The sequence below is a fragment of the Hylobates moloch genome, unplaced genomic scaffold (assembly GCF_009828535.3).
Source record: "Hylobates moloch isolate HMO894 unplaced genomic scaffold, HMol_V3 SCAFFOLD_16, whole genome shotgun sequence".
Taxonomy (NCBI): domain Eukaryota; kingdom Metazoa; phylum Chordata; class Mammalia; order Primates; family Hylobatidae; genus Hylobates; species Hylobates moloch.
Window position 1 is genome coordinate 28,067,973 of NW_026652291.1, and position 13,948 is coordinate 28,081,920.

General features: G+C 46.6%; 1 protein-coding gene across 3 annotated transcripts in view; it reads left to right on the plus strand.

Annotated features, from left to right (window-relative positions):
- Window positions 1–121: 121 nt before the first annotated feature.
- Window positions 122–13,948, plus strand: part of POMT2 (protein O-mannosyltransferase 2) — a 44,047-nt gene continuing 30,220 nt past the window's right edge. For 2 of the 3 annotated variants that reach the window (XR_004244591.2, XM_058429812.1), the window contains exons 1-2: window positions 170–532; window positions 8,795–8,879. Coding sequence is in view for 2 of the 3 variants with exons in the window: in XM_058429812.1 (XP_058285795.1) it covers window positions 285–532; window positions 8,795–8,879 (333 nt within the window). In the remaining variant the exon portion in view is untranslated. Of the gene's footprint in view, window positions 533–8,794; window positions 8,880–13,948 lie in introns of all 3 variants that reach the window. The other variant, XM_032134956.2, reaches the window with a different exon arrangement.

Here is a 13,948-nt window from a genome sequence, read left to right on the forward strand (position 1 = left end):
TGCTGGGAGTTGCAGTTCCCTGAGCCCGACCCCCCCCCCGCCCGCCCCGGGCCGGCCGGCCCTCCTAGTCCCGACATGCTCTGCGCCTCCTGCCGCCTCCTAGTGGCCTGGGCCGCGACCACGCTGCCCGCCCCGCCCCGAGCCCGGGGCTCCGCGCTCCGCTGCAGTGGAGGGAGTTGCATTTCCCGGGGTACCCCGAGCTGCCCTCCTGTGACTCCTTGGCGGGGCGGCTGGTCAGACAGAGTGTGCCTCCGGGCCGGAGGGCGACCTGGAGGAGGGGGAAGATGCCGCTGGCCACGGGCGGAGGCCTGGCAGAGTCCGAGCTGCGTCCCCGGAGGGGCCGCTGTGGGCCCCAGGCTGCTAGGGCCGCAGGCCGGGACGTGGCCTCCGAGGCTGTGGCGCGAAGCCCCAAACGGCCTGCCCGGGGCTCGCGGCGCTTCGAGGCGGCCGGCCGGTGGGCCCTGCTGGCCTTGGTGACGCTGCTGTCCTTCGCCACCCGCTTCCACCGCCTGGACGAGCCGCCGCACATCTGGTGAGGGATGGGAGGGACTCGGCGGGCACCATGGCAACCGCGAGGGGACGCCGCCCTCTGATTGGCCCGAGGGTACGGAGGGGGCGGGATCTACAGGAGGAGGGGCGGGGCCGCGGTGGAGGGGAACTTGAGGTATCGGGTGGGTTGCCCTCTGGCGAGGTGCATTCTCTGGGAGTGGGATCGTTTTGCTCTGGTGGTGGGGCAATGGGATTCTTAGGATCTGAGGAAGCAGCCCTCATGTCTTCCAGGTTATGCTACAGTGCATCACCTGGCTTGCAAATTGTGGCTTTTAAAGGTGCTTTCAACTTTCCAAAGAGAATTGCAAATTCTTAGGGTACAGAATTTTCTAAGGCCTGAGTTCCTGTATCTACAGGATTTTCAGGCATCAACAGAGGGGAAAATACCTAACTGTGTACCTTTATCCTATAGGGCAAGGACAGTTTGGGTGTTCAGGTATGGTGCCAAAAGGATTTTATGAGACAGAACTCTTCTTGTGAGAAGAGATTTATTTTCTTAAAGGTTTTAGCTTGTACTATCCAGATACTGGGTGTCTGAAATGGAATTCTTTAAGCAAAAAGCAGGCAAGAAAACAGACTGTCAGGGTTGCTTTATTTAGAAATTAATAAATTAGCCTGTTATTGTGTCGTGACTGCTGGCAGAAGATGAGACTCCTGGGTTAGAGACAAAGGACTTTGTTACAGGAAATAGGATGCATGTTGGAAGCAGTTTCCCTTGCCATCCAAGTCCCACAGGATGACGCTATGGGTTTAAATGGATGACTGCACAGGCAGTGGGTTGCATCCAAGTGAAGGAACAACAAGCTTGGAAAATCTGCTGTTTTATAGAAGGCAGTATGCAGACCTCCTCTTTGTCCTGGAGGGAGACACTGCCTCTTCTCTCAAGGTTGCGTGCTGCAAACACAACCATGAGAAATGGCCCAGGTGAGATGCAGTCAGGGCCTTGCATTCTTGGTATACCCAGAATGATGTGTAGAGGCACGAGCAATCTGACAGCCTCTCTCACTCCTCGATTCTATGGTCTTGGCTTCTAGCAGATTTTCACATGAATATGCAATTCCCCTGGCTACTCAGATCTTTTCAGTTTGTCCCTTACAGCATTTAATTAAGGTCGTTGTCAGTGGGACTCTAAGCAGCAGAATAAGGCCAGCTTACAGTATTTACCTCAACCATGCCCTCCAGGGTCCTGGATTCAGCCACTTGTGAATAAGTCCTGGGGGCACCGAGGAATCTTATTGCAGACATCTGTGCTGCAGTCTAAGACCAGTCTATTAACCACTGTGACCCGTGCACAGGGGTTCAGATTGATCTCTGATCTTTGGTGTCATTACCAGTAATTACAATAGCCCACTACCCTTGTAAAAAAATTTTTAAGAAAGTAACTACCAGGCTGGGCGCAGTGGCTCACACCTGTAATCCCGGCAGTTTGGGAGGCCGAGGCGGGCGGATCACCTGAGGTCAGGAGTTCAAGACCAACCTGGCCAACATGGTGAAACTCTGTCTCAACTGACAATACAAAACTTAGCCGGGCATGATGGTGGGTGCCTGTAATCCCAGCTACTCGGGAGGCTGAGGTGGGAGAATCACTTGAACCTGAGAGGCAGAGGTTGCAGTGAGCTAAGATCGCACCATTGCATTCCAGCCTGGGTGACAAAGCGAGACTCCATCTCAAAAAAAAAAAAAAAGTAAAAACCATGATTAATGGAAGGATATTTTGTGACCCATTCTTCCTTACACTAACATTACTTGGAGGAGTGCAGGCCACTCCAGGATTTTTGTTAGATTTTTATTTGGATCACCATCAAATTTGATTACCATTAAAGGGGTTTAAACCACATGGGCAGTGTCACTGAATAGTTGCAGCCTCAATCACCAGACAAGGCATAACCTAAGTAAGGCCCCTAGGATCTCAGGAGAAGCATGTGATTTGTATCAGCCGCACTGATAGAAGGTGGTGCTGATCTGTGTGTTTTCACACCTATGAGGGAGGTCTGTGTTTGGGAGTTGGTGTTGATGTCATCAGGCATGAGGGAATAGTTCAAGACTAGCCATGTCCATGTGAGTTTTAATTTTATTTTATTTTTTATACTGACCTACTAGATAAAGTTTTTCTGTTTTCATAGTGAGATGACAAACTCAGCCACAGGTCACATTGCCAGCCACAGTTGCCACTTGACGTAGGTGGACCATATGAATGTTTGCCAGTCTTTGGTGCTGGATAGGGGACAAAGAGAACATTGTTTCTCTTCTCTTTACATCTCCAGGGGCCTATGGTGTTCCCTCCCCAGATGCCAGGATTGTTTCTTTCCTTCCATTGCTACATAATGAGTGTGTCCTACCCTAGTACCTATAACTTCACCTGTTCTCCATTTATCCCCTACCAATACGCAGGCCTTTTAATATCCAATTGTTAGAAAATTGACAGAGGCCCATTATGTCTTCTACCTTGACACATGTGGGCCACTGTAGGGGGACTTTAAAAGCACTATACCCAACCAAATGATCATTAACTTTATGTTCTGGCACCAGGCCATTCCAAGAAGACAATCTAGTGACTGAACTAGAATTAAGTCTAAATTACATAGATAGCCTCCCCCTCCCAGCTGATCTGGGCTTTCTGTAAGGGGAAAGAAAGATGAATCATGGCCAGAAATGGTCAGGGGAGAATCTTAAATTTTCAAAATAGGTTTATATAACCCTCCACCCCTTTTTCCTGATCATTACCCAGTTGGTAGGCAAAAGGAGATGACCCATTTCTGAGAATGGCTGCCTTAGGTGACCAAACTGCTTCAGTAAGGTTTGCAGACCAGGAGGAGGTTAAAAACATAGAATCAAAAGTCTTTTTGAGTTGACCTTTGAGGGAACTGTTCAGTGCTTGACAATATCATGCCTGTGGATGGTAGGGAGTGTGGGAGGTCCATCGAATACCTTGGCTATTGACTGTTGACACTGTTGGGTGGCCATTGTGACAAAAAGAAATGCCAGTGTCAGACTGTAGATGGTTTGGAAAGCAGAAAACCTGGCAGAGTTTAGTTTCAAGGGCCACAGTGGTATACACAGGGTCAGATGATTGGACTGGAAAAGCAACATCAGCACTGTAAACTGAAAAAGTATCAGCAGTAGCAAGGTACTGATGAGAGCCTGGAGAAGGGAACAAAGTCCTAATGTCAGTCTCCCAGGAGCAGGTGGGGTCAGTGCCCCTTGCAACGTGGCTTCCTTTACTGCAAGACAAGCAGGCCAACTTTTGGCGGGAGTCACAAGTCTGGCACGCAGTGGTGGCTTCTGCCTCAGAAACACGTAGTCCCTTACATTGTGCCTAGTCCACGATGGTAGATGTTTCCACACCTGTTGCATGAATCCAGGTGGCTATGACAGCAGTCTTGGTGGTGCAGGCTGGATCAGGAGTTTGATTCCAGTCAGTCTTATGAGAGTACCTGCCCTTAGTGTGGGCACCTACGTGAGTGATCCAGTCTGTCCTATTGGCAGGCAGCCATGATGTGTTTCCACACTTCTCAGCTTTCATCTCTCAGTATTTAGTCTTCCAAGTGGCATACCAAATGCTTCAATCCTTACTGCCATCAGCCATCCAGAGTTGTCATTGGGGCTAAGTGCCTGCTGCTGCCTGGTGGGCAACATCAGCTTTTAACTCAGCCTAATCATTGGTGAGCCAGGCCTAAGCATTTACAGGAACCCCTGTGAATCAAGGACCCTACTGAACAGCAGCTCGGCTTCAGGTAGCCAAGAAGGTTGTTTCTCCCAGAGTGGGAACTGCCACTTCTTCACGTAAAACCAAGATGCCTCTAGGGCCAGGCTGGCTATACTATTTTTTTTTTTTTTTAAGAGATGAGGTCTGACTCTGTCACCCAGGCTAGAGTGGAGTGACAATCATACCTCACTGCAGCCTCAAACTCCTGGGCTCCTCCTGCCTCAGCCTCCTGAGTAGCTGGCACTACAGGCACGTGCCACCACGTCCAGCTATTTAAAACAGATTTTTTAAGAGATGAGTTCTCACTATGCTGCCAAGGCTGGTCTTGAATTCCTGACCTCAAGCCATCCTCCTGCCTCAGCCTCCTGAATAGCTGGGATTACCAGCTGTACTCTTGAATGTACTATTTCCATAAGATCAGTGAGGCTTGTTAAACCCTTCCCTTGTTATCTGTAGATTCTCACTGACCCACCCCAAAGTGGGAATACTAGGCCAGGGAGTCCTGAGGCCTTTATGGGTCTGGCAATCAATTTCAAAGTGGTGAGTAGTTAAGTAAGAGGTTAATAGCTGCCCTTTTAAAAAGGGTGTGCTTGGTACCTATGTCCAGCAGGTGGCACTGTGATTCTGGTGCATGGCTGTCAGTACTCTAGCAGCCACAAAGTTGGTTGTTTTTTTTTTTTTTTTTTTTGAGACGCTCGCTCTGTCGCCCAGACTGGAGTGCAGTGGCGCGATTTCAGCTCACTGCAACCTCTGCCTCCTGGGTTCAAGCAATTCTCTGCCTTAGCCTCCCGAGTAGCTGGGATTACAGGCGCCCCTGTCACGCCTGGCTAACTTTTTGTATTTTTAGTAGAGACAGGGTTTCACCATGTTGGCCAGCCTGGTCTCAAACTCCTGACCTCAGGTGATCTGCCCGCCTCGGCCTCCCAAAGGGTTGGGATTACAGGCATGGCACCCAGCCGCCATGAAGTTTTTAAGCCTGTGATTTATTTCCTTTCCCTTCCAGGGATGTAGATTTTTTTCTTCTGGACCACCAGGAGAGGACAGGATCACCTGTCTACACAGAGCAGCCCTTGCACAGGATAATCCTCTTCGACACTTATGGGATCAGTATCAGCTATACATTCAGCACTGGAAGCCACAGGAATAGTACATTGAAGAGGCCCAAAGAGCTCTGCCTGGAATGTCACTTTAACTTCCCTTCCCTACAAGGGAGAGTGGCTCAAACGTTACCAGTTTAATCATCTCAGTCTTTAAAGCAGCTGAGGTTGTGGTAGAGTGGGAGGGATGGTGGGACATAAAGGGAGAGAGTGGCTCTGAGCCAGAAAGCAAGGCATATTTATATTTACTTTTGGCTTGAGTACACAGCTCCCCCAAGGATCTTTCACTGTTTTCATTTTACTCAAAGTTCTGTCTTATGTAGCAGGGTCCTATTGCCGCACCATTTGTTGAAGCGTTGGAGACTTGTTGATTGAGCAGCCACGTCCATATTCCCTTTTGGCAGGGGCTGCTGGGCTCGCTGCTATTGTCATGATCACTCCTCTTCCTCCTTTTGCCCAGAGGACAGGGCAGTAACCAGGGTAACATTCAATGGCTTGTTTCAATCCTACCTCTTTCCATCAGCCTCTCTAATAGTGGGACAGTGGGGGACTCTCACTACCCCATTGCCTGCCCATGGAGGCCCTCATTCTTTCTCTTACCGAAGACTATGTCTCTCCTCATCCTATGCTTGTCTCCATACTGTCAGGGGCTGGGATTTTATCTTAGCCTACTTATAAGCTAATAAGTTAGCCTGTCACTGTTTTTTGCATGCTGACAGAAGACAAAGTCTTGCGTCAGAGACAGAGGACTTTATTTCTCATGGCACAGCAAGTGGGATGCGCTTCAGCATGTTGGCATCAGTTTCCTTTGCCCCTAAGTCCCACGTGGTGCTGAGGGACTGGATGAATGCTTGCACATGCGGTAGGTTGCATCACAGCTGGGTGATATTAAGCTTAGGGAATCTGCTGGGTTTTTTTGTTTTTTGTTTTTTTTTTTGAGACAGAGTCTCGCTCTGTCGCCCAGGCTGGAGTGCAGTGGCACAATCTCAGCTCACTGCAAGGTCCGCCTCCCGGGTTCACGCCATTCTCCTGCCTCAGCCTCTCCTAGTAGCTGGGACTACAGGCGCCCCCTACCACGCCCGGCTAATTTTTTGTATTTTTAGTAGAGATGGAGTTTCACCGTGTTAGCCAAGATGGTCTCAATCTCCTGACCTCGTGATCCGCCCGCCTTGGCCTCCCAAAGTGCTGGGATTACAAGCGTGAGCCACCGCGCCCGGTGGGAATCTGCTGTTTTATGGCAAGCAATAAACAAGATAGCCCTCTGTCTCAGAGTGAGACACTAACTCTTCCCTCAAGGTTGTTTACTGCAAACAGCATTCTTGGCATACTCTGCAAGGCCTGGAGGAGCACAAGAGAGCCACGGAGGACTGTCTCTCCTAACACAAGCAATAAAAGCCGGGAGGGAATATGAATGTTACAACTGGTTTTACTTGGGAAACTTTTGAAGTAAAAATCTGGAGCCCAGGCTGGGTGCGGTGGTTCACACCTGTAACCCCAGCACTTTGGGGGGCTGAGGCAGGTGGATCACCTGAGGTTTGGAGTTCGAGACCAGCCTGGCCAACATGGTGAAACCCCATCTCTACTAAAAATACAAAAATTAGCGAGGCGTGATGGCGGCCGCCTGTAGTCCTAGCTACTTGGAAGGCTGAGGCAGGAGAATCGCTTGAACCCGGGAGGTGAAAGGTGCAGTGAGCCACGATTGCATCACTGTACTCCATCTTGGGCAACAAGAGTGAAACTCTGTCTCAAAAAACAAACACAAAACAAAACAAAACAAAACAAAACAAAACTGGAATCCTTTTGTTAGTATGTTCCCAAACAGATTTAAAAACTAACCACAAATGTCAGGACAGTTTAAATAGGGCCCAGCAGGGCTGGTACTTTATAGTCTACAGAATTGTTTCACATGTGTTATCTGAGTTGAGCCCTAAGGCCTCCCTGGGAGGTGGGCAGGGCAGATAATATTATTGTCTTCATTTTGTAGATGAGATAAGAGGAGTAGAGAGAATAAGTGATTTTGCCAGGTTGTGCCATTAATTAGTGGTGGAGCTGGGACTGGATCTCTCTTTCTGCAAATCAATTTCGTTACCCTGCTTTGAAGTTATTTCTTTCTTCAACCTCATCATGCCAATGTCCTCACCGCCTGTCAAGCAAGGTGTTTAGCAGATGATGAAATAGACCTATTCTTTTGCCTATCTTGGACCCACCGAGTAAGATATAAAAAGAACCCTAGATTCTTAGGTAAAGCATGTTTTCCCCTTATGTAGTAGGTCAATAATGACTGCTCATGACCTGGGGATTCATGACTACTAGAAAGTAATCCTTCTTTTGAGCTACAGGGAGAAAATAACAAATAGAAAAGGCCAGCCTCTGCTGGATGACTTGGCTGCCTTCCCAAAGCCCTCATGTATGGTGTAGAAAGGTGTATGTGGTTGTATAAAAGAGGACTTTGCATTGTGTTTGAAAGCCTGTTTATTCAAATCACTTATTTACTTGCAAAATAACTTAAGCAATGAGGATAGGTTTTAGATGTGGTCTTAATTTAGTAAGAAAACCTTCAACTTTTATATACTAGTTAGCATAAGATCAGCCAGATCACAGTTAGCAGCTTACTTGTCACAGGGTGACTGAGCAAAATGAGACTCCTGTGACAATCATGGTTTATAATCTCAACTCTGACCAGCAGCCCAACAATGTCATAACGGACCTTCTAATAGCAAATGTTGTCTCAGAAGTTAGCAGACTTGGAAGAACCTTTTTTTAATTTAAATTTTTATTTACACTAGCTACTTGGAGATAAGAAGAAAACTCTTTTTCTTTTTGAGATGGAGTCTCACTCTGTCGCCTAGACTGGAGTGCAGTGGCGCGATCTCTGCTCACTGCAAGCTCTGCCTCCCGGGTTCATGCCTCAGCCTCCCTAGTAGCTGGAATTACAGGCACTTGCCACCACGCCCGGCTAATTTTTTGTATTTTTAGTAGAGACAGGGTTTCACCGTGTTAGCCAGGATGGTCTCCATCTCCTGACCTTATGATCTGCCTGCCTCGGCCTCCCAAAGTGCTGGGATTAGAGGTGTGAGCCACTGCGCCCAGCCAGGAGAAAACTCTTACTACAAACCTTTCCATATTATGAGACAACATCTTGTCCTTTTAAAATAAATAGAAACTCAAGATACAGAGTAAGTATATGTATATTTAACTCAGTTGGTAACTGGCTGGTGAATATTTGCTCGCCTTTCTCATCTATCTAAATGAAGACCAGTGGGCAGCTTGATGTCTTTCTTCCTAAAATCACTTGTGTCAAAAGATTTTTTTTTTTTAAATCCAAACTTTTGCATTAATTGTTTGAAATGCATAGCCTTTAATTTTAACCATGCTTTATGAAGGCCATTTGGATTTTATGATAACTTTAAAATTCTTCTTTCTCTTTCTGTGTTTCCTTTAGTTGGGATGAGACTCACTTTGGAAAAATGGGAAGTTACTATATCAACCGTACATTTTTCTTTGATGTGCACCCGCCCCTGGGAAAGGTGAGCAGTGTGGTGAACAGCAGCTCTCTGGTCCCGGAGGATTGTTCCTAAGGGCTGGAGCCACATCTTGATTTTGGATTTGGGGCTTGTAGAAAGAATTTGGGACTTGTAGAAAGAATTTTCTGACATTTCAGACCAGCTACTTTCATGGGAAATCTCTGGTGTTTTTTAAGGGTCCTCTGGGCCCAGAAATGGAAAGACGGCCCATCAGCTGAGGGAGAGATGAACAAAGTGTGGCATAGCCATACGGTGGAATAATACTTGGCCATAAAAAGGGATGAGGTTCTGATACATGCTACAACATGGATGAACCTGGAAAACATGCTAAATGGAAGAAGCCAGACACAAAAGGTTACATACCCTGTGATTCCACTTATCACACATAAAAAGGGATGAGGTTCTAATACATGCTACAACATGGATGAACCTGGAAAACATGCTAAATGGAAGAAGCCAGACACAAAAGGTTACATACCCTGTAATTCCACTTATATGAAATATCTAGAACTGACAAATCTGCAGAGACACAAAGTAGATTAGTGGTTGCCAGGATCTCGGGAGGGAGGATTAGGCAGTGACTGCAAATGGGTGTGGGGATTCTTTACGGCGTGATGACATGTTATGGAATTAGGTAGTGGTGATCATTGCACAATCTTGTGAATATACTGAAAACCACCCATTGCAGACTTTAAAATGGTGGATGTTATGTTATGTGAATTTGTCTCAATTTTAAAAAAGAAAAAAGAAATAGGAATACATTGCATGAAGCAGAAATAGCTTACGAGGCTGACATTCACATGGGGCTGACTTCTTTCTCCCTTCCCATGCCCAGCATACACATGGTTTGATCTGTTTCTCTCACATGGTTTACCATTAGAAATTCCACCAATTAGAATTCACTTTACTCTTTTTTTGTTTGTTTTTGAGACAGAGTTTCACTCTTGCTACCCAGGCTGGAGTGCAATGGCACAATCTTGGCTCACTGCAACTTCTGCTTCCCAAGTTTAAGTGATTCTCTTGCTTCAGCCTCCCAAGTAGCTGGGATTACAGGCGCCCGCCACCACGCCAGCTAATTTTTGTATTTTCAGTAGAGATGGGGTTTCACCATGTTGGCCAGGCTGGTCTTGAACTCCCAGCCTCAGGTGGTCCACCCGCCTTGGCCTCCCAAAGTGTTGGGATTACAGGCGAGCCACTGTACCTGGCCCATTTTAGTCTTTTAAAAACAAAAACCTCTGAGAAGACTCTCGGATTAGCCCTGGATTTCACTCAAGGCTTTCTTCCTAACTGGAGACTGAGATCTGGGGCACCAAGGGGACAGGAATTTTCCTGTGATTAAGTGGGGAGGGATCTTGGAGCATGTAGTACTTAGGGGATAAAGGCGGGAGCAGGGAAGGCAGGAGGAGGCAGGGAGTGTAATCTTTTATCAAAGATCACAAAGATCACCTATGGTTGGGCTTAAGGAAGCATGAGAGCAGGGGGCCCTACAGCGTGGAGGGATGGGGAGGGAGATAAAACAGGTAGCCTATTTCAAAATTGGCTCTGAGCCCAAGAAAAGTGTAGAACGTATTATGCCTCTTCCTATCTCTTTTATGCTATAACAACAATAACAAGAACAATTAAAAACATTTATTCTGTTCTAGTCACCTTAGAGGCATTATCTCATGTAAGCCTCAGAACAACCTTATAAAGTAGGTATTGTTGCATCCCCATTACACAGATGGGGAACTGAAGGAAGATAAGTAGTTCGCCATAGGGAACCAAGCTAGTAAGTGGCAGAATCAAGGTTCAGGCTGGCGTAGAGCCTGCTCTCTTAATCATGACACCACAGTGCCTCGCAAGCTAGCCTTGGCTCACTCCTCAGACTACATCTGTTACTACCATGGAATTAAACAACAGAACATGTTGAGTATTTGCATGGAGCTCGCCTGGGAACCAGATTTCTGATGAACATTTTTCATAGGAAACCCAGCCCAGTCTTTCTGTGGGGACTGCCCATTCTTTTTTGGAGTTTTCCTGGTTCTCAGCGCACTGTGGACATGTGCACAGGACTGGCTGATTTGTTTAATTTACCTAAGCCTTAGGCCAGGCGCGGTGGCTCATGCCTGTAATCCCAGCACTTTGGGAGGCTGAGGTGGGCAAATCACCTGAGGTCAGGAGTTCGAGACCAGCCTGGCCAACATGGTGAAACTCCATCTCTACTAAAAATACAAAAATTAGCTGGGCATGGTGGCACGTATCTGTAGTCCCAGCTATTTGGGAGGTTGAGGCAGGAGAATAGCTTGAACCTGGGAGGTGGAGGTTGCAGTGAGCTGAGATCGTGCCGCTGCACTCCAGCCTGGGTGACTGAGCAAGACTCCATCTCAAAAATAAATAAATAAATAAATAAATAAATAAATAAATAAATAAATAAATAAAATAATATACCAAGGCCTTGCCTTCCTCACATCTGGTTGCCCGTGTGAAGGGAGAAGTGTGAGGCTTCTAAGGCTGTCCTCAGGGAGTGTGGCCCATCTGCACCCCTAATTTATCTCCTGATGGTTCTGTGTTCTGTCTGGTTGAAAGAGAGTGATGAGCAAACTGGAAACCCTGTGAGAGGGCGCAGTAGCTTCTGCAGGTTCTGAGGCCAAGCCAGTCAAGGAATCAAAACCCCTCCAAGTGGCAAGCAGGAAGTTTTCTCCTTTGCTACTGAGGCCAAGACCTGCCTGGCAGCTCCAGTCAAACAGGAACTTAAAACATAAAAAAGCCTGCATATAGTAGAAAATGCGGTCAGCACAGAAGGAAGTACAAGGTCAGAAGCCTCATCCACCGCATTTCTAGTCCGCAGAGGTAACCATGGTCATCTTTGTCAATAGTTTCTTATATTCCTCTAGGAATTCTTTTATACAAATACAAGTGTGTATGTTTTTATATATGTACATATGAACAACACATTATATATACACACAATTCTTTTTAAAAACTCAAACGGGATAAGACTACAGTTGTTCAGCAACTTGTGTTTGAAACATGATGTATCTTCTTTCCACATTAGCACATGAAGATGCGCTTCATTCTGTTTAATGGCCATGTGTCATTCTATTATGTAGATGTGCTGTAAATATTTATCCCTCTTCAGTTGGTGGGTGGCATGTATGTTATTTCCAGTTTTTAGCCATTACAAAAGATATTGCAGTGAACATCCATGTACATATATCGTTGTATAGTTGTGCAGGTATATATAAAAAATTCCTAACAGCCAAGCTAAAAAATCGAAGAATATGCACATTTAAAATTGAGTTAGATATTGCTAAGTTTTCCTGCAAAGATGTTGTAATCATGTATACTCCCACCAACAGTATATGACAGTGCTTTCTTCCCCACATCATTGCCAGCACTGGCATGATCATACTTTAAAAACTTTGTTGGCCGGGCGCAGTGGCTTACGCCTGTAATCCCAGCACTTTGGGAGGCCAAGGCGGGCGGATCACCTGAGGTCAGGAGTTCGAGACCAGCCTGGCCAACATGGTGAAACCCTGTCTGTACTAAAAATACAAAAATTAGCCGGGCGTGGTGGCAGGCGCCTGTAATCCCAGCTACTTGGGAGGCTGAGGCAGGAGAATGGCATGAACCCGGGAGATGGAGGTTGCAGTGAGCTGGGATCGCACCATTGCACTCCAGCCTGGGTGACGAGTGAGACTTTGTCTCAAAAAAAAAACAAAAAACAAAAAAAAACTTTATCAATTGGAAAGTAAAAAATGACATATCACTGTTTCCATTTGCATGACTGTATGAGTTAGGTTGAACATTTTTTCATATGTTAGGCATTTGTATTTTGTTTTCTATGAATTTGCCATTTTTTTCTAGTAATTCATTTTTTTCTATTGATTTGCAAGAGTTGTTTAGTTAAGAAATTAACTTGGGGCCAGGCGTGGTAGCTCATGCCTATAATCCCAGCACTTTGGGAGGCCGAGGTGGGTGGATCATGAGGTCAGGAGTTCAAGACCAGCCTGGCCAAGATGGTGAAACCCCCGCCTCTACTAAAAATACAAAAATTAGCCGGGCATGGTGGCAGGTGCTTGTAATCCCAGCTATGTGGGAGGCTGAGGAAGAGAATTGCTTGAACCCGGGAGGCAGAGGTTGCAGTGAGCTGAGATTGTGCCACTGCACTCCAGCCTGGGTGACAGAGTGAGACTCCATCTCAAAAATAAAAAATAGAAAAAGAAATTAACTTGGGGCTACTTTTAACCTTAAAGGAACTGAGAGAACTGAATTTTGAGTGTCTGCTAAGTGCTTGGTATAGTGTTAGGTGTTTACTTCATAGCACCTCTAATCCTCACGCCCCCTGTGAGGAAGTTTTTATTACCTATAGCTCAGAGATATTAAATATTGTCCGTGATCTGAGAGCTAGAATACACGGCACTGAGATCCAAAGCATCTGTACATTTCTTCGCTCCAGACCAGCCAAGCAGTCTGGAAATGTATGACACGCATCAGGTGAGCTTGTCCTGCGAGATCCCAGTTGGGAAGAGGGATCCATTTGATTGCCACTTGGCAGCTTTAGTTCATCTAGCTATTTGGATGACCCTGTCTGGACCCTGGGGTCCCTGCCTTCCTTTTTAAAAACAAGTCCTTGTTGCCTTTTACTGCCAGACTTTGGCTTCTATACCTTGACCTGGAGCTGTAGAGAGTGGCTCTGTTTAGAACTACTTAGAGAAAAAAGCAGGTTGGTTAGTAGTCTAAATCCAAGTCCCACAAGTGTGGCTAGGAGGGCCTTTCCCCACACAGCCAGTGTATTCCCTCCCCCAACACAGCCCGCCAGAGCCCAGGGGTCAGGCTGGAGCAGCCTGGGGCTGTCCCAGATGGTTGGCATTTGCCAGCAATTTTTATACTTCAGCTGCTTCTGATTGCTTGCGTGAAAAATAGAATTTTATAATGTCGATGGCCAAGGAAATATACAAAAGACATGGCTGATCTTGTCAAAGGTTTCGAAGGATTCATGACTCACAGTCTCAGTTTCTAGTTGATTTGTTCTGTCTTGGGAGGTACCAAGGTTGCCCTCCTTTGGAATATTAGGAATGGGAGAAACCAGC